The sequence below is a fragment of the Meriones unguiculatus genome, chromosome 3, assembly GCF_030254825.1.
Source record: "Meriones unguiculatus strain TT.TT164.6M chromosome 3, Bangor_MerUng_6.1, whole genome shotgun sequence".
Classification (NCBI taxonomy): Eukaryota; Metazoa; Chordata; class Mammalia; order Rodentia; family Muridae; genus Meriones; species Meriones unguiculatus.
In genome coordinates, this window is record NC_083351.1 from 18,431,504 (window position 1) to 18,454,798 (window position 23,295).

At 46.1% G+C, this 23,295-nt stretch overlaps 1 protein-coding gene across 4 annotated transcripts in view; it reads left to right on the forward strand.

The window, feature by feature from the left end:
- Positions 1–23,295, forward strand: part of Wdtc1 (WD and tetratricopeptide repeats 1) — a 68,719-nt gene that overhangs the window by 13,098 nt on the left and 32,326 nt on the right. The window contains exons 1-3 of one of the 4 annotated variants that reach the window (XM_021643821.2): positions 1,969–2,048; positions 18,157–18,303; positions 22,700–22,783. In XM_021643821.2, coding sequence (XP_021499496.1) covers positions 18,256–18,303; positions 22,700–22,783 — 132 coding nt within the window. In that variant the 5' untranslated portion in view covers positions 1,969–2,048; positions 18,157–18,255. Of the gene's footprint in view, positions 1–1,968; positions 2,049–2,083; positions 2,542–11,555; positions 11,573–18,156; positions 18,304–22,699; positions 22,784–23,295 lie in introns of those variants that run through there. The other 3 variants (XM_021643801.2, XM_060379367.1, XM_021643811.2) reach the window with 3 other exon arrangements.

Below are 23,295 nucleotides of genomic sequence, written 5' to 3' on the forward strand. Positions count from 1 at the left end.
GAAGAGCGATCTGCATCCTTCCTAATGTAAGTGTGAGAAGGCAGTGTGTGTCGATGTGTGTGTGTATGCACATAAACACAGATGTGTGAAGTCTATATGCAGACGGCATGTAACCCAGCATGAGGGCTCCAGTGAATACCAGCCAGGAAGTAAACATGTTACTGTGGGTATTATTACTTCCAGCCACCCATTCCTTGCCATCAAATATTCATTCTATCAGCAGATATGTACTGTCACGGACACACAGTCTCTCTTACCATTTCCACAACCTTGTCACTTAGAACAGTCTCCTATTAAAATAATGGGGAGGGCTGGAGAGATGGCTCAGAGGCTAAGAGCACTGGCTGCTCTTCCAGAGGACCTGAGTTCAATTCCCAGCACTCACAGGGAGACTCAGAACCATCTATAATGAGATCTGATGTCCTCTTCTGTCACCTACAGGAAGATAGCGCATTCATATACAGACATAAATAAATCTTTAAAAAGAATAAGGGGGGTTATTAATGGATTATAATTATCTAGGTTTTGATGCCAAATTCTGCCACTTCTTAGCGGGGTAACTGTTTGAGCGCTGTTTAATCCACTGGAAACAATTTACTCTCCCAGGAAAGATGTAGGATAGATACAAGCTACTTTGTAGCTTTATTGACCCAGTTACCCTAAGGACGGCTGTAGCCTGAAGCTGGAGAGCTGTGGATACATGTCAAGGCCTCCTTCTAGTCTCAAGGCCAGTGGTTTGTTTTGTTTTGTTTGTTCTTTGTTTTTGTTGATACAGAGTCTCACTTTGTAACCCCAGCTGTGCTGAAACCCTCTAGCCTCAATTAATAGAGATCCGCTCACCTCTACCTCACACACACACCTGGATTTAAGGCTTGTGCCAGCACACCCAGCTGAGTACTATCTATCCATCCATCCACCCATCCTTCCATTCATCCATTGATCTATCATACTCATCTATCCATCCGGTTACATGAAGGCTGAGCTGAATTCACAGGGTGGGTTCTTTTCCAAATGAAAATAAATCAGTTTGGATTAATTCACACAAGTGATTCAAACAGAAAAAGGCAAAAAAAAAAAAAAAAAAAAAAAAAAGACAGGTTGATAAACATGGGAACAACTCTCTCTCTAATCACCGAATATTTGTATCTGGTGTACTGCCTGGTTTCAGCCCTTGTTTTCCTATCAGCTGAGTGACCCTGGGCTAGCAGATTTTAACTTCTTTCCTCTTTTGTAAAACATAGAAACAATCGTACCTCTCCAAGGGAGCATACCCAGTACAGTGAAAATAAAAGTGTTATTTATTGGACTTCGGCATACTATGTACCTACCCTCCTAAGTGACATTTCTCTTCTCAGAAGGTGATGACAATGTTTTGGAGTTGAAGCTCCTGGTCTCTCTACCTGAAATTATCCTGAGTGCCTCCCTTGTCACCTTGGGAACTTCCTTAGAGAGGAGGGTGCCTCTGCTCTGACCTGGGACTCCACAAGGCTAGAAAGTCAGAACAGCAGTTACTTGACTAGTATCAGGTGGACTTTGCCACCAGTCTGGGTTCCTAGAGCTCCCAGGCCACCCAACGTGGGAATGATTCTCTTATCCATTTCCTTCCAGCCCGGGAAGATTCGAGCGTGGAATGTGTTACTTTAGCAGCCCCCCAGGGCGGAAAGGAGTAGGCTGAGGCTTGGCTCTGGGAGAACTCTGGGTCTTAGCCCAAAGTGTTTTCCTAATTTACAGGAGCAGAGGCAAATTTGATGAGCCCTTAGCCCTTGGAGGGGCTTTGCTGGACTCTCGGGGAACATGTGGAGAAAAGGTGTGAGGAGAGCATTTTATCCAGTAGTGGGACGGTAGTGGGAAGGGAGGTGCGTCCAGGTAACTAATGGTAACCGGGCACGGCAAACCCGCACCGCAGGACCTCCGTGATGGCGAAAAACTACGATTCCCATGATACTCCAGGGCTGAGTCCCGCTTTCCCGTCCGCCCACTGGCTGCCGTTCCCGCGAGCTGTGAAGCCGATTGGCCCCGGCAGAGCGGGGGGCTACCCCGCTAGCAAGGTTAGTGGGCGCCACCGGCTGCAGACGTTGACCTGGCGCGCGATTGGGGCCCGGGGAGGACTAGGGCCCGCGTTCAGTATTCTGGAAACTGCTGGGCGCCATCGCCGTAGCGTAGCCGCGGACCGTGAGGCACGGGGCGGGCGCGGAGACTGCGTGGCGCAGGCGCAGTGCGGGGTTTCTTCTGGGTCCCCAGACAGCTGGAGGAGATAAACAGTGGAGGAGGGAGGGGAGTGCGTGTGTGAGAGCGCGCGAGGGAGTGTGAGTGTGTGTGAGCGCGGGTGTGAGGCGGTGCGCAGGGGCGGGCGGAGGCGCTGTCCGGCCCGGGCCAGGCGCCGGGCGGGGAGCATGGGAAGAGGCTAGAGCCGCCCGGGTCCCCAGCCCCCTTCCCGGGATCCGCGCCCCTGCTCCCGGGAGAGGGGCCGCCCCCCCCGCCCCCGACCGACATGGGCTCCTGAAGTTGCACCGCCGCTGGTCCCGGGAAGAGACCTGACAGGTACGGGTCGCCGCCGCGCCATCCCCGCCGCAGACGCCAGGTCGGGGACAAGCTCCGGCACCCAGGCCGCCCGCTCTGGGCCGGCTCCCGGGCTGGGCCCCTGAGCCCGGCCGCCGCGGGACTCCGGGGTTTCCCGAGAAGTGGGCAGGCCTCGGCGGCGAGGAAGGGCAGGGTGGGCCGGGGGCGGGGGGCTAACAGACGGCGGGCTAGGGAGGTGGTGGGAAGGCTGTGGGAGTCCCGGAGGCTCCACCGGGGCAGAGGTGAAAGCCGTCCTATCACGAGACTTATTTATTTATTTATTTATTATTTTTGCGGAGTTTTGGGCATCTGATCTGGCGCTGATCGCACTCGGGAAGAAAGGGGCAGGTGGAAGTGTAAAGAGGTCAATGACCCGACCTCCTCTTTCCGTGTCTCTGTCTCTGACTCCCCCTTTCTTGCCCCTTTCCTTTCCCCTCCTCCCTCTCCCTCGAGTGTGTGTGTGTGTGTGTGTGTGTGTGTGTGTGTGTGTTCTTTCGTTCGTGTTCAGGCTTCTGGCAGCCGCAGATGCCTTCAGTGGCTCATCCTGGCACCAAACTGAACTTTGCCAAGGTGTTTGCATCATCGTCTGTAGCGCCAAGTACAAAGGGTCTCTGTTTGGGAGTGGGCTACTTGTACCCACTTCAAAGGGTATTAACTAAGCGTGGAGATGAACTGCAAATCAGCAGATCTCTTTCAGAAAAGCTTTAGTGTGGTGTCCCGTCCTGTCCCCCTCCCACCCCCTCGCCCGGTGGTTGGAGTTTCTTGGTGACTTTCTTGGTGGATTTGCCCTCCACCGCAGCGGCTGCATTGCCACGACTAATAGAAAACGGGTATGAGGGCTTACGTACGACTTGTCTTAGCGGCCGAACGTGACTGATTTCTCCTGAAGGTCTCTAATTTTCTTAAATCTCTTGAGGTAACGTACTGGTGGAGCAACTTGAAAGTTTTGTTCTTATCTTTGAGTTTAGAAAGCTGAGTACACTGGCTGTAGCTTTTCCATTCCTTCCGAGGATGGGGGCGGATGATCAGGACAGTGTCAGATAAGTGTGCTTTTTTGTGTGTGTGCGTTTTAAAACAAGGTGATCTGTAGCCTAAGCAGGCCTTCAAATCATCACGTAGTTCATGCGAGCTTTAAACTCTTTATCTTCCTGCCCCTGCGTCCCAAGTACTGGGATCATAGTGATAAGGCGTCACTACACTCGCCCCAGGCACGTTGTCCTGAACTCATTTCTGTAGACCAGGCTGGTCTCAAACTCGAGAGACCCACCTGCCTCCACCTCCCGGCAGCTGGGATTAAAGGCGTGCGCCTGCCACAGCCAGCTGCATGTGTTCCATTTTACACAAAGCTTGCCAGATCTCTGTGAGCGTGAGGCCAGACCGGTCTACAGAATTTCAGGATAGCCAGAGATACGGTCTCAAAATAAAACCCGAGTATAAATAAATAAGTAAAGCCTGAAACAGTTTTGAGAAGAACGTTATTCTGGGCTATCTTCTGAAGCAACAATGTTAAATTATCTACCCAGGGCACAGGTGTGCCCACTGCCCTCCACTTAGGTTGTAAGTGGTCAGGCTCTGCTCATACGGTGAATGAACCCCTTTGGACTATTTCCGGTTTGAATTCTGGATTTTTTTTTTTCTTTTTAAAATTTTTTTTTTCCTAAACAGGATTTTTCTGTGTTTGGCCGTTCTAGACTCAGTTTGTAGACCAGGATGGCCTCGAACTCACAGAGGTTCGCCTGTCTTTGCCTCCCAGAGATTACAGGCATGTGTCACCACTTTTTCTCCCAGTAAGTCTGGTATCTTTAAGAATTGAATTTCTGCTGTTGAGTGCAATACCCAAGTATATTTTTAAAGATTTCTTTTTATTTTACACGTAAGAGTCTTTTGCCTGCCTGCATGTATGTATGTGTGTGGACCACACGTGTGTAGGGCCCACAGAGTCCAGAAGATGTTGGATTTCCTGGAACTGGAGTTACAGACAGCTGTGAGCTGCCATGTGCGTGCTGGGAATTGAACCCCGGTCCTCTGCAAGAGCATCCAGTGCTTTTAATCATTTTTCTCTTTTCTTTTGAGACAGGGTTTTGCTATTTTCCTGAGGCTAGCCTAGAACTCAAGGCAGATCCTCCTGCCTCAGTCTACTTAGTGCTAGGATTACAAGTATGAGTCATCATGTCTGGCATAAATAATTGAAGTTTCTTTTCTTTTAGTCTGTTAAAGGAGTTTTGTATTTATTATTTTTATGTGCATTGGTTGGTGTTTTGCCTGCATGAATCCCAACATACAGGTGTTGGGATCCTGGAGTTACAGACAGTTGTAAGCTTCCATGTGGGTGCTAGGAATTGAACCCACGTCCTCTGGAAGAGCAGCTAGTGCTCTTTAACTGCTGAGCCACCTCTCTATCCCCCCTGAAGAATGTTCTTGATAAAGATTTTAAGCATGAACCTTAAAGAGGAGGAAAGAGGAGCTTGGGAAAGACACGCCTTGGCATGGATATAGACTTCTCAGAAAAACTGGCCTCTCTTCTCTTTGTTTATGTTTTCGTTTGGCTTTTGCAGCACTGGGAATTAGACCCAGGGCTGGCAACATGCTGGGTGAGCCCTCTGTACCACAGAGCTACATCACCAGTCCTTTCTTTATTCCTTCAGCTTTTTTAAATTAAAAACATCATGTTACTCTAGCGTGTGCGTGCGCACAGGTGCATGTGTGCTGCACACATCTGTGTGGGCACACACCGCCGCTTGCACTTCCCCTTGCATGTGTGAGGTCAATTATCTCCTTCACTGTGGGGTCCAGGGCTTGACCGCGGCTTGTCAGGCTTGGACAGCAAGCGCCTCTCTCACTGAGCCTCCTTGCTGTCCCTTTATAAATTGAGACTGTCAGTACGTTGTCCATGATGGACTTAATAGTCCACGAAGGCCTCGAACTGTGCTCTTCCAGCCTCAGTTTCCTGGGAACACTGATGTTACAGGCCTCAGTTTCCTAGGCCACTGACCTCGGCCCAGCAAGTTGCTGTATTTCAGTGGTACACGGGAGACAACCCTTTCCGTTGTAGTTTGGATTAAACTGACAGTAAATCTGAATCCTGTTCATCTCTTTGGGAGCCCTTACTTTCAAGGCACATTTTATAGAGGGAATACTACTTCTGAGTTTATTTCGCAGAATAATTGGGCAACAGCCTTTATTCCTGCTTGGGTTTCCTTCCCTGATAGTCACTGAAGGACAGAGAGAATGATGTAATGATCACAATGACGTTGTTAACAATAGTTGAACAATCTTTGGAGTTGTTACAAGTGCTGTTTTTTGTTTTTGTTTTTGTTTTCTTTTAAATAGGCAAACTTTATTTTGGCTATCAGTTTCAGGGTGTCAGTCCATGCCTGCTTGGCTCCATGGTGGCAAGAGTAAGTGATGGAGGGGTTTTCACCTCATGGCAAACAGGAAACTGAGAAAAAGGAGGGTACTGGGACAGCGTATAACCTTCAAAGGCATGCATGCCTCTTTCCTTCAGTTACACCCCACCTATTAAACTTGCTTCAATCTCCAGAATAGTGCCAGCAGCCAGGGAGGACACATTTGACACATGAGCCTGTTTCTTTTCTGCTTTCCTTTTTGGTCTTTTGAGACAGGGCTTTTCTGTGTAGGCCTGGCTGTCCTGTGGGAACTCACTTTGTAAACCAGGCTGAACGCACAGAGATTCTCCTGCCTCTGCCTCCCACGTCCTGGAAGTAAAGGCATGTGCCACCATTTTTTTTTTTTAGACAGGATTTCTCTGTGTAACAGCCCTGGCTGTCCTGGAAATCACTTTGTAGATCAGGCTGACCTCAAATTCATAGCCACCTGCCTTCCTCTTCCTCCTGAGTGCTAGGATTGGAAGGCTTGTGCCATCAGTGCCCAACAATGGGCTATTTCTTATTCATAATATTCTACCCCTGAACCCACACAAGCTTATGGCTCTTTTGCGATGCAAAGTACATTTAGTCCATCTTAAAGAATTCTCCAAATTCTCAACATGGATCAGAAGTCCAAATTTGGACCAATGAAATGGCTTAGCTGTTAAAGGTGCTTTGCTTCCCTTGCCAGCCCGACAACCTGAACTAGATCTTGCAGTGGAAGGAGCAGTTCCAGAAGTTGCCCTCTGACCGCTGTGTGATTTTCTCACACACACGATAACAAAAATAAACCTCAAAAACTTAAGCAGACTGTTTAGGTCTGAGCGGTAAGGATGGGAAGAAACAAAGAAACTGATTGTTCAGTTGGCAAGGATTCCGCATCAACACTTGCACATCCTCTGTGTGGTGTTTTCCTACCCTTGGGCTTCTGGACATAGAGGGGCACAACTAAGGAGACACTTCTTAAAGACAGTGCTGCATTGGAACTCGCTGTGCGGCCCAGGTGTCCTAGAACTCATGGCTAAATTGACACAGCTAGCTAAGAGGGCAGACCGGAATGCTTTCTTGTGCCCTGTGATACTGCGCTTCCTCCGAAACTGTGGCACACAAGGACGAGCTGGACAGAGTACGGTTCAGAGTATGAGGAACTTGGCACTTGTCCTCACACAGACCAGCGGGACTGTTATGGGAAGAGGTAACTGGACTTTCTCAGGATTCTAGAAGATAGCATGAGGACTAAAGGACAGAAATCTCTGCGAATTGGCTTCGGTTTGATAGGAGAAAATTAGCTTTTTTCTTTTTCCCTTGGGGGCAGCAGAGTTTCATGATCCTCCTCTTTAACCTCCAAGTACTCAGAGACTTGCCTGCCTCTGCTTACCCAGTGCTGGATTAAAGGCAGGAGCCATGCCTGTAGCTTGACACTCAGGGGTGTGATCGAGGGTTCAGAATTGAGTAATTGAACTAAGCAGTCTTGGTGCTTTAAACTGTTATCCTGTGAAAATGTCCAGCTGCTCTCTTTGATCTGTAAGAAGCCGACATGTATTGACTGTCTGCTTTATACTGTTATCCTGTGAGAATGTCCAGCTGTTCTCTCTGATCTGTAAGAAGCTGACATATATTAACCCTCTGCTTTATACTGAACACACCAGTTTGTTTTTTTTTGTTGTTGTTGTTGTTTTTAATACCTCACTTAATCCTATCAGAACCTGTCCCTGACAAGGTAGAATGATCATTATTTGCACCTGAAGAAACAGGCTCCACAAAGTTAAGTCTGCTAGAGGTTACACAGCCAGGAGTGGTGGGGGCTGTTGTTTGTACCAAGTCCACCTCTTAGTAGTTACGTGGCGAGGGTCACAGGTCCTCTCTGAGGTACAGGCGCATTACCTTTCCCGCAGAAGGAACTTACCAGGGTACCTGCCATGTGAATGCACTGATGAGGACGAAGATAGTGTGTGCTTTTCGCTGGAGCTCCTTGGTTTCCTTGGAGCCAGGCTTGGGCTAAAGGAGCATTGCTTTATTGGCTTCCTCAGGGTGAGGTCAGGTCTGAACAGGGGAACCCTGAAAGCCCTGGGCTCATTCTTCGTGCTATTAGTAATAGCTTCAGGCTCAGAGAGCTGCGTGACATCAGTGAGCAAAACCTAAAACCTTGAAACCTGAGCAAGGGGAGGAGGCAGTCAGCAGGTCAGAGTGTAAGAGGGCCTGTTCTCAAGGAAAGTCTTCAATGCTAAGCAGGCGGGGTTGAACAGGCCTCCTGTCCCAGGTGCTTGGGAGACCAATCTGGGAGGGTTGAATATTTAAGGCCAGTTTAGGCTCCAGTGGGAGTTCAAAGCCAGCCTGGGCAACCTGGTGTTTTCAAAATAAAACATTGAAAAAGGGCTGGGGATGTAGGTCAGTGGTGGAGCATCTGAAGTAGGTCTTGGCCAGGCCCTGAAGGAAGGAGGGGAAGAATAGAAACTTTGCAGACATTCCTAAGAGTGAGGGTCAAGAGTCACTGTTTACATTTTTATATTAAATACCTCCTTTTAGGACAAACAAGCTCAACTGCTAGAGCTGTGCCAGAGCTGGATGCCAAGAATAATGACCCTTAATCCGGCCTAGAGCCACCAAGGGAGGGATTAACCCCATTTTCTTGGAGTGGGGGTGGGGCGCAGACTAGGACCTTGCCCAGGGAGTTACCCAGTGACTGTCAGGCAATGTCAGGACCAGAACCTGGCAAACTTTTACTTTTATTTACAATCCCAGATTCTGTTTTCAAGCAGAATAAAACTGCTTATTCTTGAGCCTTAGGGGGATCTTTTTCAGGATGGGAGCAGACTGCCTAACTACAAAAAGCAAAGTTCTGAAAACTCAGGAAAAATATTCACACTGCTCCAATGGCATCCTAGCATCCATTGGGGCAGAGGAGATGTCAAGGTGAGATTTTGCTAAATGCTTCCCCAAAAGTGAAGCATTTCTTTGGATGGACTTCACAGAAAAAGCTTGTGTCAGTCTCCCATGGGATCCTGTGAGCCAGGAGACTCATATGTCCAGGGCTGCTCTGCTGACAGGACTGGTCCACAAGTCCCATTTCTACAAACTGTCCTTATATTAATTTGGTCAGTGGCCCTGAAGTGGTGTGCATTCTTCACCCCCTTTTATTTGAGACAGGGTCTTTCTGAATAATGTAATGTGCCCTCAAAACCACTGCCTCCATGTCCTAAATGTTGAGGCTATGGGCCTGCACCACTGTGCCAGCCTTTTTTTTTTTTTTTTTTTTTTGAGGGATGGGCAGCATTTCACTGGGTACCCTAGACTAGCCTCAAACTCATGATCCTTGTGCCTCAGTTCTTCTGAGTGCTAGGAGAACAAGATAGGCTGATATTTCAATTTATTATTTATTTTTGATTTTTTTTTTAATTTTATTTTATGTGCATTAGGGTGAGGGTGTCAGATGCTGTGGAACTGGCATTACAGACAGTTGTGAGCTGCCATGTGGGTGCTGGGAATTGAACCTGGATCCTGTGGAAGAGCAGGCAGTGCTCTTAACCACTGGGCCATCGCTCCAGCCCCCTATTTTTGGTTTTTTGAGACGGGGTTTCTCTATGTAGCCTTGGCTGTCCTGGAGCTCGCTCTGTAGACCAGGCTGGCCCCAAACTCAGAGATCCGCCTGCCTCAGCCTTGAGTGCTGGGATTAAAGGCATGCGCCACCACTGCCTGCCTAAGTTTATGTGTAAGGCTAGTAAAGCCATTTTTTTTTCCTGCGAGTGTTGGTACTGGGCTTGAACCAGCGTGCCATGCATTGTTAAGGAGATTCTTTATTGGTGAGCCTACACCCCCAGCCATCGTAACTTTGCCTTGCTTAGCTCTAAAGAATAGTAAGAGATGAAATTTGTTTTAGGCAAGTGTTTGGACATGGTCTGATTAAAGAGCATAGGAATCGTTGTTCTGTGGCCAGTAGCCTGGGGTCGGGTGTGAGACTAGGTTGGCTCCCCACTTAATAACTTGTGGTAAATTAGCTTTTCTGTGCCTCAGATCCTGCGTCTGGGATGAGAACAGCGCCTGTCCCGAGGGATTGCTGCAGGGGTCTGCAGCAGCAGCAGCACTTGTAAACTGTCTAGAATGCCGAGTAAAACATCACTTAGCAGCTCATTTTCAGTTCTCTTACATACATACTCTTCCATCTCCGGTTACTCTGCAGAGGAACATAAGACCAGATTAGGAAACTGAGGCTTAGAAATGGCCAGGTAGCAAGTAGATGGTAGAGCTGAGATTTGGGTCTGTTGGATTTCACAGCCCGGCTTTCATGTTTTGCTACTTGTGCTGACCTTCCGTCTGGGCCCTTGCAATGTTACGCTTTCCCTCTATGGGATTGCTCCGAGTAGAGACGCCACTGCAGGCAGAAGAAGAGGAAACTTGCATACATCTTTTGCACAATTCCGAATGTTGAAAGGGATCAGTTGTCACTTGAGCTGGAGGTCCCTCTGTGTCGTGGGAGACAGCATGTCCAGAATACATGTGACTGAGGTTCATCTTTCTTCTGCAGCTAAATAGCAGTGTCTCCTCAGAATCTGGTTGGTGGAAGTGGTTTTGTGGCTCATCTCTGAGTCTGCCTTATTTATTTAATGTATGTGTGGTGTGTGTGCGTGTGTGCGTGTGCATGTATGGTTGGTGGTCCTGCCTTTTCATCTTGTGGGTACCAGGAATGGAACTCAGGTCATTGTACAAGGTAGCAAGTGCCCTTAACCATTGACCCCTCTTGCCAACCTTGTGTGTGTCTGTGTTTGTGTGTGTGTGTGTGTGTGTGTGTGTGTGTGTGTGTGTGTGGCAGGGGACTGGTTTGAATGAGGATGGACCCCAGTCGACTTATATATTTGAGTGCTTGGTCTCTAGTTGGTGGAATTGTTTGGGAAGGATAAGGAGGTGTGGGCTTATTGGAGGAGGTGTGTCACTGGGGTGGGCTTTGAGCTCGGGCTATTTCCAGGTAGCTCTCTTGGCCATGTGCTGTGGACCAAGATACAAACTCTGAGCTACTGCTCTGGCACCATGCCTGCCTGCCCACTGCATGCTGATGGTCATGGACTCTGACCCTGTGCAAGCAGATTAAGTGCTTTCTTTTAGAAGTTGCCTTAGTCATGGTGTTCTGTCACAACAATAGAAAACTACGATAGGTCTCATGTAGCCCAGCCTAGTTTCCAAATCACCCTGGTATGGGGATGGCCTGATCTCTGCCTTCCTCCCAAAGACTGGTATTACAGGTGTGCACCAGCACCCCCAGTCGCTACTTCTCTTCTTACAGACGAGAAGAGAGTCTGACAGAGTGTGGCCTCCAGCCCAGTGGTCTTTCCTCAGCACTGTAGTGTGCTTCGGTCTTCCTTAGGTGGGGATGATAATATAAGCTTGTGGCTTCCCCATGGGATGGTTGTGAAGCTAACTGAAAGCATGAGCAAAGGCCCTTTGATAGGCATGATGTGGTGTGCACAGGTGGCTAGCCATGACTGAGCAGAACTTACTGGCATCTGCTGACTTCCCAGTCAGACGCGGGGACATTATGAGATGAATCAGGCGAAGAGCTGACCTCGAAGGAACAGAAGCTGGAAAAGGTCAACGTGGGAGACAGGAAAGGGTGAGGACCAGCTTTTCATTTGGAGGTGAGAATTTGAAGTAGAAAGGAAGAGCGTTTAAGAGCTTTTTTTTTTTTTAATAGTTGAGATATCCATAGCCCAGAAATGCACTACATAAAAGTTACAGTTCAGCAGTTTGTTTGTTTTTTTTTTTGTTTTGTTTTTATTTAAAGTTTTAATTATGTGTATGTGTCTGCAGGCACGTGAAGAGCCCAGAGGCATCTGATTCCCCTAAGACTAGAGTTAAAGGAAGCTGTAAGCCACCCAGCGTGGGTCCTGGGAGCTGAACTCAGGTCCTCTGAACCTGAGCCAGCTTCCCAGTCCCAGAATGGAGTTTCATGCGCCTAGGACTAGTATCGCCGTATATGTCTTAGAGCTGATTGTTTAACTGTGTATAGACACCAGTTTTTCTATTTTATTCATCAGTAATAGAAAACTAAGCTAGGTCTCATGTAGCCCAGCCTAGCTTCCAACTCACTCTGGTACGGAGGCTGGCCTGATCTCTGCCTTCCTCCCAGAGACTGGTATTACAGGTGTGTGCCAGCACGGTGGCCTAAGAGTTTATATTTTTTAATGTTATTTTTTAAAGGGGTGGGTGGGGGTCTCTACATAGCCCTGACTGTCCTGGAACTATGTAGATTACGCTGGCCTATAGATCTGCCTTGCAGGTGCTGGAATTAAAGCTGTGCCACCACCACATCCTGGCACATCATTAAAACCTTTTTTTTTTTTTTTAAATGTTGGGGGATAAAACCCAGGGCTTCTGGATGGTAGTGGTGTGCTCTGTCATAGGACTACATCATCGCCTTAAAGAGTCTTGTTATTTATTCACTTTTGAGGCAAGGTTTCTTGTAGTCCCATCTGCTCTTGAGTTTATTATTACCCAAGGATGAAGGAGATTTGGTTTGGTTGTTTTTTTTTTTGTTTGTTTGTTCGTTTGTTTTTAGGCTTGAGACAGGGGCTGGTAGAACCCTGGTTTGTCTGCAAATTGCGGCGTAGCCGAGAATGGCCCTAGTCCTCTGCCTGTGCTTGCAGAGTTTGACTTTAGGGATTACAGGTGTGCACCACACTGCTGCACAAGATTTTTTAAAAAAATATTTTTCATTCATCCCATCATTTGTTTATGTTTTTGCTTTTGTTTTTTGAAACAAGGTTTCTCTGTGTAGCTCTGCCATCCTGGAACTTGTTCTGTGGACCAGACTGGCCTTGAATTCACAGAGATTCACCCGCCTCTGCCCGTGCTGGGATTAAAGGTGTGCGCCACCACACCTGGCCTTGGAGATGTTTTATATGAAGAACCCCAGTCCTTGTGCATGCTAGCAAACTGCTCTAACCTGAGCCCCATCCCCAGCCAGGGGCTTTTTCACAGATGTGCATAGCACTCTTCAGGCCAATCAGTGGGTAAACACAATGTGCTATATCAGTGTGGCGGGGTACCATTTAGGCATAAAGAAGAAATAGGGAAGCAATAGTACAGAGTGGAAGGATTCCAAATAAAATTATGGTAATTGAAAGAAGCCAGATACAGAGGGCCATGTAGAGGGTAATGGAACCTCTGGAGTAAGTCAGACCTGTTGAGTCAGAAAGGAGAATGGTTTTTACCAGGGGCTGGTAATAGAGGGGAAATGGAACCTGATTATTCGCTGGGAATGGGGTAATGGAAATGTTCTGCAACAAGCGAGGGACGGTGGTTGCACAACTCTACATGCACTGGATACTGCAGTGTGCTCGGGAGTGATTGATCTTAGGTTTTGTGAATTCCACTTCAACTTTAAAAACCTGTGTCCTTTAGCTATCCTCTGCCCACCTAAGCGACTATTAACCTGATTTCTGTGTACAAGTTCCAACCATTTTATAGTGATGGGGTTATGTCAAAGACCTCATCTTTCACTTGGATGTTTTCAGAGCTTATTCTTTTGTTTGTGAGTTGGTGGGTGCACATATGTGTTGTGGGTATGTGTGAATGTGTCTTTGAATTATATATGGAGGCAAGAGGTCAACCTCGGGTGTGGTCCACTATTGAAAAGTTGGTGCATATATGTGATGTGTGAGAATGTGGTCACAATCATGGTACAATGTATGTGTGTGTCCGAGGACAACTTATGAGAGTTGACTCTCCTTCCACTGTGGGTTCCTGGGATAAACTCAGATTGCCAGGCTTGCACAACACATACTTTTAGTTGCTGAGTCATCTCCCCACACGTGTCCCCACCCCCCACACCATCACTTTTTGAGACACAGTCTGGGCCAGCTGGCTAGCAAGCTCCGGGAATCCCCCTGCTTCCCATCTCCCAGCGTGAGAGTAGAAGAGCATGCTGCCAGACCTCGATTTGCACTTACTAGCACTTGCTTTATTTACTTTATTAACTGAGTTATCGCCCCAGTTTCCCTACCCCTCTTTATTGGACAGCGTCTTTGTAATCCAGGTAGCCTTGAACTCATTATCCTCCTGCCTCAGCCCCTCAAGCTTACAGGTGTATACCACAAATCTGGCTTTTTCATTGCCTTTTCTGGTCAAATGACAATCTCTACATTTTATTTATCTGTTGAGGCATTGAATTTTTTTGTTGTTGTTGTTTTTGTCCACTGCTTCTGTAAACATCTTTGCATAAGGTTTTCTGTGGAGTTTCCTTTTTAAAAATGAAGTTATTAGCCAGGCAAGATGGTTTCTCTGTGTAGCCTTGGCTGTCCTGGACTCATTCTGTCGACCAGGCTGGCCTCAGATTCACAGAGACCCGCCTGCCTCTGCCTCCCTGAGTGCTGAGGTTACAGGCACGCGCCACCACACCTGGCTCAGCTTCATTCTTGATAGAGAATAGAGGGAGTCATGTGACCTGTGCTTCTGGACATGTGTAACGGGACTTACCAAGTCTTGGAGTTCACGTTTGCCAAGCATCTGCTGTGTTCCAGACACTGTTAGGTACATTCATGTTTGTTTTATAATTTGATCCTCACAACTGCGCCCCAAGGGGCATTTTATAGACATGCAAACTGAAGCTCATGTGAACTATTTTGTCTTGGCACCTTGAGGGGCTGGAATTCATGCCTTAGGTGTCACATTCATAAAGTCCATTTGGTATTGTTGTTTTTTTCTGCTACATTCTCCAGGCAGACAAAGGCCTCCAATGAACATGACATGGGTTGTTACTCATCTTTGCGTATTGACATTTTGCCCTTGGTCTTAGAAGGGTAACTTTTGGTCTTTACTTTATCCAAAGCGTTCCGGCCTCAGCCTCTTACATATTGGTACCATTTGCATTATGAGGAAATTTTTTTTCTTCAAAGTCAGCTGTTAACTGAATGTTAATTTTCTTTCACTTAGCATACGTATGATTATAGACATGGCATGTACATGCCACGGTGTGTAGGAAGGTCAGAGGACAACTTCATGAAGCTGTTTTTCTCCTTCCATATTAAATCTGTGTTCTGGAATCAAGTTTAAGTTCTGGATTTGCTCAGCAAGAAACTTTACCTTCTGAGCCGTCTTGCCAGCTCTGAATATTAGTTTCTTATTAGGGTTATTCTTGTAGAAGAAAGTGTTCTAGTAGCCTAAGCTAAAAACTTGTGGGCAGGATGGGGTTAAAGATGCCATGCTAGTCATTTTAGGCCCAAGGGAGAATACCTTCAGAGAGGTGTGACAGCACAGCAGCTCGGCTCATGTTTCTGTTAGAGCATTATGTCATGTTTTCCTCTGTGCCAGGTTTCTCTTCCTCTCTCCTCCTTTGACAGTGCCTGTAGGGCTGGCCTTGTGGCGTTCTCATCACAGTCCATACCTGCAAACCTTTGTCCTCCAGAGAGTCTTTTGAGCTTTCATTTTCTACAAACAGATTAGCTCTCAGAGTTCCTCCAGTTCTGAGTGTGAAAGTCGGGGTGTGGCATTCGCCACCCTGCCTCCAAGTGCAGAGCACATGGCCTCCAGTTCTGGTGACTCCAAATTGTCACGTTCTTCCCTGTGGTTAATGTCCTGCTGTCTTCTGTGCTTTCTTCTAAGATATCCGAATAAATTAGTATAAGATTCAATTAATCCTTCCAAATCCAGTTCATTAACATTTTTGTGACTAAATTCTTGAAATTACTAGTTTCAAGAATTATTAGTTTCAGCCAAGATAGAATTCTCACTGCTGTCTTCTCTAGTGTTTGATCATGTATGTTGCTGTAGTATGCCAATTTCAGGTCTCATTCCTAAGCACCTGTATGGGATTTGTTGACTATTTCAAGAGCGCTCATTGAAGTAACACTTTAAAAGTTGGTCATGACTTCATCTTCTCATTGTTTTCATTTAAGATCTAATTCTCTGTGTTTGAGAGAGTTTAGGGTGTGAGTATGAAACTAGCTGTGCCCCTTGGTACATTTAAAGGTATTTCTTCCTCTGTGAATCTTTTATTTAGTTAGATGTGTCCACAAAATTTTGTGGAAAGGCACTGAGTCTTTGTTTCCTTGAGAAAAGCCAGGCTGTGTTCCAGGATGGTTTTCCAGTGTGTTACCCATTTCTTCTCAGAGTAGAACAGGAATAAATAAAGCATAAGCTAGGCAGTGGTAGCGCATGCCTTTAATCCCAGTACTTGGGAGGCAGAGGCAGGCAGATTTCTGAGTTCTAGGCCATCCTAGGCCAGAGCAAGTTCCAGGACAGTCTGTCTGTCCTGTCTCAAAATAAGACAAAAGCTAAGTATGCATCAGTTGTATCAAATAATAGTCCATATTAAATGTATTTTATTGTACCTCTTGACTGACTGGTTTCCTGTGTGCCTGATTTCCCTTTTTGCTTCTTTCTGTTTTTTCAAGCCATGCATAAATCTTAACTAAAACATCTTTAATTTTGAGCTCTATTGGTATAAGCCCTGTGTCTTTTATCTCAGTATTCTCATTCTAGCACAGTGCTTCATACGTGATAAACACTTGGCTAATGCTGTAAGAAAACTCATGCATAAGCAGTTAGGATTTGGTTGGCTCTTTGGATTCTCACTGTGGCCATTACTCTGGGAAAGAACATACATAAGAATATGGGCTTTGGAGTCACTTTGGGTTGGGTCTGAGTCCCTACACTGGCTCTGTTTTATTGGCCTTGTGTCTCTGTGCAACTGCTACATGTCTATGAATCTGTTTGCTTATGTTTAAAATGACCGCCAACTTTTTTCCAGGACCTTGGGCATGTTCTTCTACCCACAATCCCAGCTGGGCATCCCCTCCCTCACCTGTCTGCCCCTTTTCTTTTGTAACAGCTTTACTAAGTTACTTAGACTGTTCTTGAGCTCTATCTGTAACCTTGGGCAGGCATTGATCTCACGGTAGTTGGAATTACAGCGTTAGCTGGGCTCCTCACTAGCTGTTTGACCCTTTCTTGAAGCCTCTTCCTCCAGTTCTTTGGCTCTTGTGCTTCCCTTCCTTCCTCCCTTCCTTCTTTCCTTCTTTCAACATTTTTATTTATTTATTATGTATGTAGTGTTCTACCTGCATGTCAGAAGAGGTCACCAGATCTCATTGTAGATGGGTGTGAGCCACCACGTGGTGGCCAGTGGCTGGGACCTCTGGAAGATCAACCAGTGCTTTTAACCTCTGTCTTTCTTGGTCAGCTTTAGAATCATCTTCTGGCAGGATTTGTAGTTATAAGCAACAGAAACCAGCTCTGGCAGGTTCCTGAAAAGGAAGGTATTAAAGCTGGGTGTCTTTAGAGGGAGAGGCAGGCAGATCTCTGTGAATTTGAGGCTAACCTGGTCTACATAGTGAGTTCCAGGACAGCCAGGATTACAGAGAGACCCTGACTGGGCGTGGGGAGCACGATACTATAACTAACATGGTGGCTCACAACCCCACTGTAACTCCAGGTCCCAGGGAGCCGGTACTCTCCTCTGCTCTCTCCCTGCCTGCACGTGGTGCACAGACATACATGAAGGCAAAGTACTCCTACATGGGAGATTTAAAAAATACTTCTAAATTAAAAAAATTACTGGAGCTAGTGAGGTGGCTCAGTAGATGAAGCACACCGGGCCACCTGAGCTGGTTTTCTGAAACCCATATAAAGGTGGAAGGAGGAAAGGGTGAACCAACTCCACAAGGAGGTTTGTGTCTCCACATCATAGGTGGTAGCAGTGATAGCAAAGCCACACTCTGGTTTATTATACGGGACTTTATAAAGGATGCAAGCAGATAGACGCAGGGCAGGCCGTGTGGAGCTTCCTGCACACTCCAGGAGCGTCTATGTGTCAGCTCTTCACAGTTCCCTTTGATTCTGTACGTTCTTTGTCTGTGGTTCTGGTTTGGCTGCAGGAGTGTGCACTGAGGGTTTCAGATCTAAAGTGATTGCCACGGGGTATTATGGGACAAATGGACATCTGTTGACTCCAGAGCACACTACTCTCTTCCTGCTGTATCCACAGCCATTCCCGGTGAGGTGTGTGACTCCTTGAAGAGCTCGCTCAGAGCTCCCTGTCGTGTGAGTCAGTGTCCTCTCCATCTTTTCCCATTCAGGGGTTCTTCCGCACTGCAGAGCAGGGCCCGCCCACCGTGTCTTAAGTCACGGAGTGGGCAGGTGGGCTGTTTAGAAGTGGGATCACCCTTTGAAGGCACCTTACTGCATTTCCCAAGGCTTGATGGGGTTTTTTGTTTCCTTGTAGGTAATTAAATGCTTGTCTTGTGGACCTGGGCTTGGCTGGAATGTGCAAGGGTCTTGAAGATCCTTCTGTAGCTTCCTTCTGTTGAACCATTAAGAGAAGATGGCAAAAGTCAACATAACTAGAGACCTCATTCACAGGCAGATCAAGGTAAGCCGGCCAGACCTTTTACCTAGTGCACTGGGCCCTTTCTTCCCCTGTGACAGTGGGTCCCAGCCTTCTGCAACCCTTTAATACAGTTCCTCCTGCCGACAGCCAACAGTAACATTTTTGTTGCTACTTCGTAACTGTAATTTTACTACTGTTATGAATCATAATACAAATATTTGTGTTTTCCAATGGTCTTAGGTGACCCCTGTGAAAGGGTTGTTCCATCCCCAAAGGGATATCATGAACTATAGGTTGAGAACCACTACCCTATAGATTCATTTAAAGATGAAACAAACAAACAAAAACCAAAAAACTCCAGAACAAACACACAGCTCTTTCCCTTTTTGGTGACTTACCTAAAGCCACATAGCTTGCTACTGGCAGACTGAGGACGGAAATCAGGGTCTCCTACCTCCAAGCTTTTTCAAGTACATGAGTCTGTGGAGGATCCCCTATCTCTGTACTTGTGCCTCCAGTGCTAAGATTAATGTAGGCTGTTGAGCCTTCAGCGTAGAGAAGCCATCGTGTGGGTGTGTACACACGAGTGCAAACAGTAGCCTCTTCATCGCTCCAGCCACTAAGTTGTAGGTGTGCTAGAGCCTAAGAAAGTCAGGCTGAGCACAGCTCGAGCCCATTCTTCCTGGTGAGGCTCCCCTGCACTGTAGCCTGTCCTCTGCGGTTTGCATCTAGAAAGCAGTGATGCCTGTGAGATGAGTGACTGGCCATCGGGTCCAGTTGGAACGTCAGCTCCAGGGAGACTCCAGAAAGGGACCCACAGAGGCTTATAATAGTTTCAAGCAAGGCATACATGTGCGTGCCTCTGGTAAGCACCCCAAGTCCTTGGCTTCATGTGCCACTGCCTGCGGTAGTGTCACTATTTGAAGACTAGTCGTTTTGCTTGCCTGTGCTCTAATTTTCTTGTTGTTAAGTGATAGTATCTTTGAAAAGTTAAATGCTAGAATATTTTTAAACTAAAAAATTAAATTACATAGCAGCCAGGGGCACAGTGATATATACCTTTAATCTCGGCCTCAGACACAGGTGGATCTCTGTGAGTGCAAGGATAGCTTCATCTTCACAGTGAGTTGCAAATAGGGCTACTTAGTGAAACCCTCTTTTCAAAAGTAGAATTATGTAGCATTTGGTATGTAGACTTATGTAGCAAGGGTTAAGCTTTGGTGATCATGTGGACACAGTGGCTGGCTGAGTGTGGCGTATGCCCTGATAGGAACCGAGTGTTTGGTGTACATTAGTCTGAATGCTTGTCTGTTACCATGTATCACTGAATCCTTTTAGGTGTGTCTTTATGAGGGTTTGGGAGATTTTATTGGATCCAGTGGCCCTTAAAGGCAAGGAACTTTTTTAGAACCTGAGAGTCAGCAGGCTATTTTTGTATGTGTGTATGTGTGCCCTAAAGATGATGCCCTTTTGTCCTAACTATGGAAACATTCCCTCTAAATGGCATTTGCTACTTTATAGGTTCTTCTTTCTTCCACCCTTTTTTTCTCCTTCAACCCTCTACCTAACTAGATTTGAGAGAGAAAAAAATAAAAAATAAAAAAAATGGGAAGAGAGGAAAGAGATCCCTGAACAAAGTCAAAGGTCAGAAAGGGGGCAACGTTATTGTTAGACTACCTTCTGCTAGTTAGGGAGGGGTGTCGAGTTTCTTGGAGCAGTTTTCATCTTCTCTGTCAGGGTGTATAATTTCTTCTTGTTTCTTTGCTCACAATTACTCAACAAACTGTGACCAGCAGCAACCAACACCCCCGCTATTGGGTCTCTGGCATTTATATACCCGTTGAAAAGTTCCCGGAATTCCAAACATCACACAATTGTAGGAACTATCTGCAGCTGGCAAAACTACCCCTCTTCTAGAGCATGAAGCAAATCATAGTTAGCTGCTGAGAAGCAGTCCAATATCCCCACAGCTGGAATTAAAGTAAAAACATATTCTTAAATATTTCCGTGGCTTTTTAAAAAAAATTTCCAATTGTCATTACATTTTTCTTCTTCTGTATTAAGCCATTAATCAGCAGGAGATTATAAATAGAGACATTTTCTTTTTTGTTGGTTGGTTGGTTGGTTTGTTGTTGTTTGTTTCTTTTTTGAGACAAGGTTTATCTGGGTAGCCTTAGGCTGTCCTGGACCCTTAGACTAGGCTGGCTTGAACTCACAGAGGTCTTCCTGGTCTGTCTGCCTCTGCCTCCCAGAGTGCTGAGCTTACAGGAATGTGCCACCATGCCCAGCTAAACAGAGACATTTTCAGTGAAGTGAGTATTTTTCGGTCAGTAGCCAATGTTTTCAGGAGACCTCTTCTGCTCAGTTCTATTCTTTATCAATTTTATTGGTATCTACAGCTTTTCATTTCCTGTGGAAATATAAACAAATCTGCATTCCCAATGCACAACTTTAGGGGGTTTCCATTCTGATGTTAACACTTCCTTGTGGTATATAGACTGATTTAATTCCACTTTTTTTTTTCTATGACCTGGTGACTCTCTGCTGCTGCTGTCTGAAATGGCTCATAATTTTTGCTGCAGCGTTGGAGCCAGCCAATTGCCTAGAATATCAGTTTGGATCTATACTTAGATCTACTCTCCAGTGACAACCCTTGCCACATTGTCTGCACATCCCTTGAAGCCTAGGCCTTCTTTCTGGTTTATACTTAGGAAAATCATTGCCTTTAGAGATGCTTGTTCACAATTTTGTTGCGAATGACAGAATTTCCCACCAAGTACTGAGCATTTTGCGATCTAAGACCTTATATAGTGGCTTGGTCAAAATCTCTTTGCAAATGACCATACTTCCTATAATTGAAGCACCAGGCATTTTGATATCAAAGACCTCTTGCTATAGCTTGCTGTGTATTTGATATTAGCATGGTACTTGTTAGAACCAATATTGGTCCCATAGGCACTGCCCACACCTTTAATGGTCTAATAATGATTTTACATTCAGTATTCACATTTTCATATTCCAAGGTCTGTGCCAACACCTGTCTAGGCATCGAGACCTGGTACAGTTTTGTTCACAGCTGAGCCTAATCCTTGTAAAAAGTCAGTGAAGGCTTCTCCAGAACCTTGTATAATTTTTGTAAACAAGGTAGACCTTTCCCAGGCTCCTCAACTTTGTTGCAAACTCTTAAAGCTGCTAAGCAACATTGTTCTATGGTAGTATCATCAAACTGAATCTGTTCTTGTCTGTCAGAGTACTGCTCTTCACCAAGCAACTGATCTTTTACTATGTTAATTCTCCTTGCTCTCTTTCCCTCCACCACGTTAAATCATTGCCATTTCGGAGGAGCTTCGAGTACAGCTGTCACCAGTCCCTCCCAGTCTTGGGGAATAGCTGTACTTTGAGTAGCCTAGTTATTTAGAATTTGTTTCCCATATTGACATGGCTTACTGACCCCACACCTTTGTTCCCTGTTTTATCTACAGCATTTCAAATCAAATTTCCCGTTCTACCTAGCCACTTCTAGGTGCCACTTGTAACCAGCATTTGCTGTTTTATGGATTCTTCTTTTTTCCACCCTTCTCTACCCTTTTCTTCTTCCCTTTCAACCCCCTAACACTAGATACTAGAGAAAAGAGAATAGAGAGGAAAGGAAAGAGATTGCTGAATAAGGTCAGTGGTTGGGAATCACTAGACTACTTCTCACTAGTGAGAGGCGTTGAGTTCCTTCGGGGAAGTTTGATCTTCTCTCTCGGGATATCTAATTTCTTCCTCTTCCTCCTCCTCTTCCTCCTTTAGGCATGACTATTTAGAAAATCATGACCAACCAACAACCCACCCCTATTGTGCTCTAGCACCTATATACATTCTGAAAATTTCCCAGAATTCCAGACATCACACAATTGCAGAAACTAGCCAGGTGCAAACCCACGCCTCTGCTAAAGCACAAGGCAAGTCACAGTCAGCTGCTGCAAAGCAGCCCCATATCCCCTTACCTGGAATTAAAATGAAAACAAATTTGTATATTTCTGTTTTTTAAAGAAACCAAAATTTCAGAATTTTCACTAAAACTCCCATTTGTTTTTTCAATTCTTTGTTAATCATTTCTGTTTCTTACTGTGACCAGCACAGGGCTGAGTATAGAAAAGTTAGCTGTTGGAGATTGGAGAGCTGGCTCAGTGTGTTCAGAACGTTGGCTGCTCTTCCAGAGGGCTCAGCTTTGAATCCCAGCACCCAGATGGTGGCTTACAACTGGCTATAGTTTCAATTCCAGGGGATCTGACACCATCTTCTGGACTCTGCAGACACCAGGCATGCACGCGGTGCACAGATGCACATGGAAACAAAATACCCGTACATGTAAAATAAAATTTAAAAAAGAAAGATACTAAATAATCATTGAATTGAACCAAAGGAAATACAACCTTGTTTTTGTTCCCAGGAGCGGGTTGCCCTGAGGTTTGAGCGGCGATACCATGTCACTGATCCCTTTATCCGGCGGCTGGGCCTGGAAGCAGAGCTCCAGGTAAGAGGGCCAGCTTGCATCCTGCACACGTGTCCTGTTTTCCATCCTCTGCATGCAGAGATTCTTCTGCTGCTCAGGGCTGGAGTTAAAGGTGTACACCACCACGCTTGGCTAGTTTTGTTTGTGTTTTAAATCAGGTGTAGGCGGGTGAGTGTGCTCCTGTGTATGCAGGCGCTCTTGGATGCTGGAGGCATCAGGTCCCCTAGCACTGGGGTCACAGTTGTGAACCACCCAATATAGGTGCAGGAACTGAACTCAGGTCCTCTTTGTGGGCAGTATGTACTTACTTAAATGCTGACTCATCTCTCCAGCCCCTGATTTTTTCTTTCTTTTTTGGGTTTGGTTTTGCTTTTGTTGTTGTTATTTTTTGTGTTTTCCAGACTGGGTTTCTTTGTGTGGCCCTGACTGGGAACTCACTGGCTTGATTCTCTCTCTCTCTCTCTCTCTCTCTCTCTCTCTCTCTCTCTCTCTCCCTCTCTCTTTTTTTTTTTTTTTTCATTTTTCAAAACAAG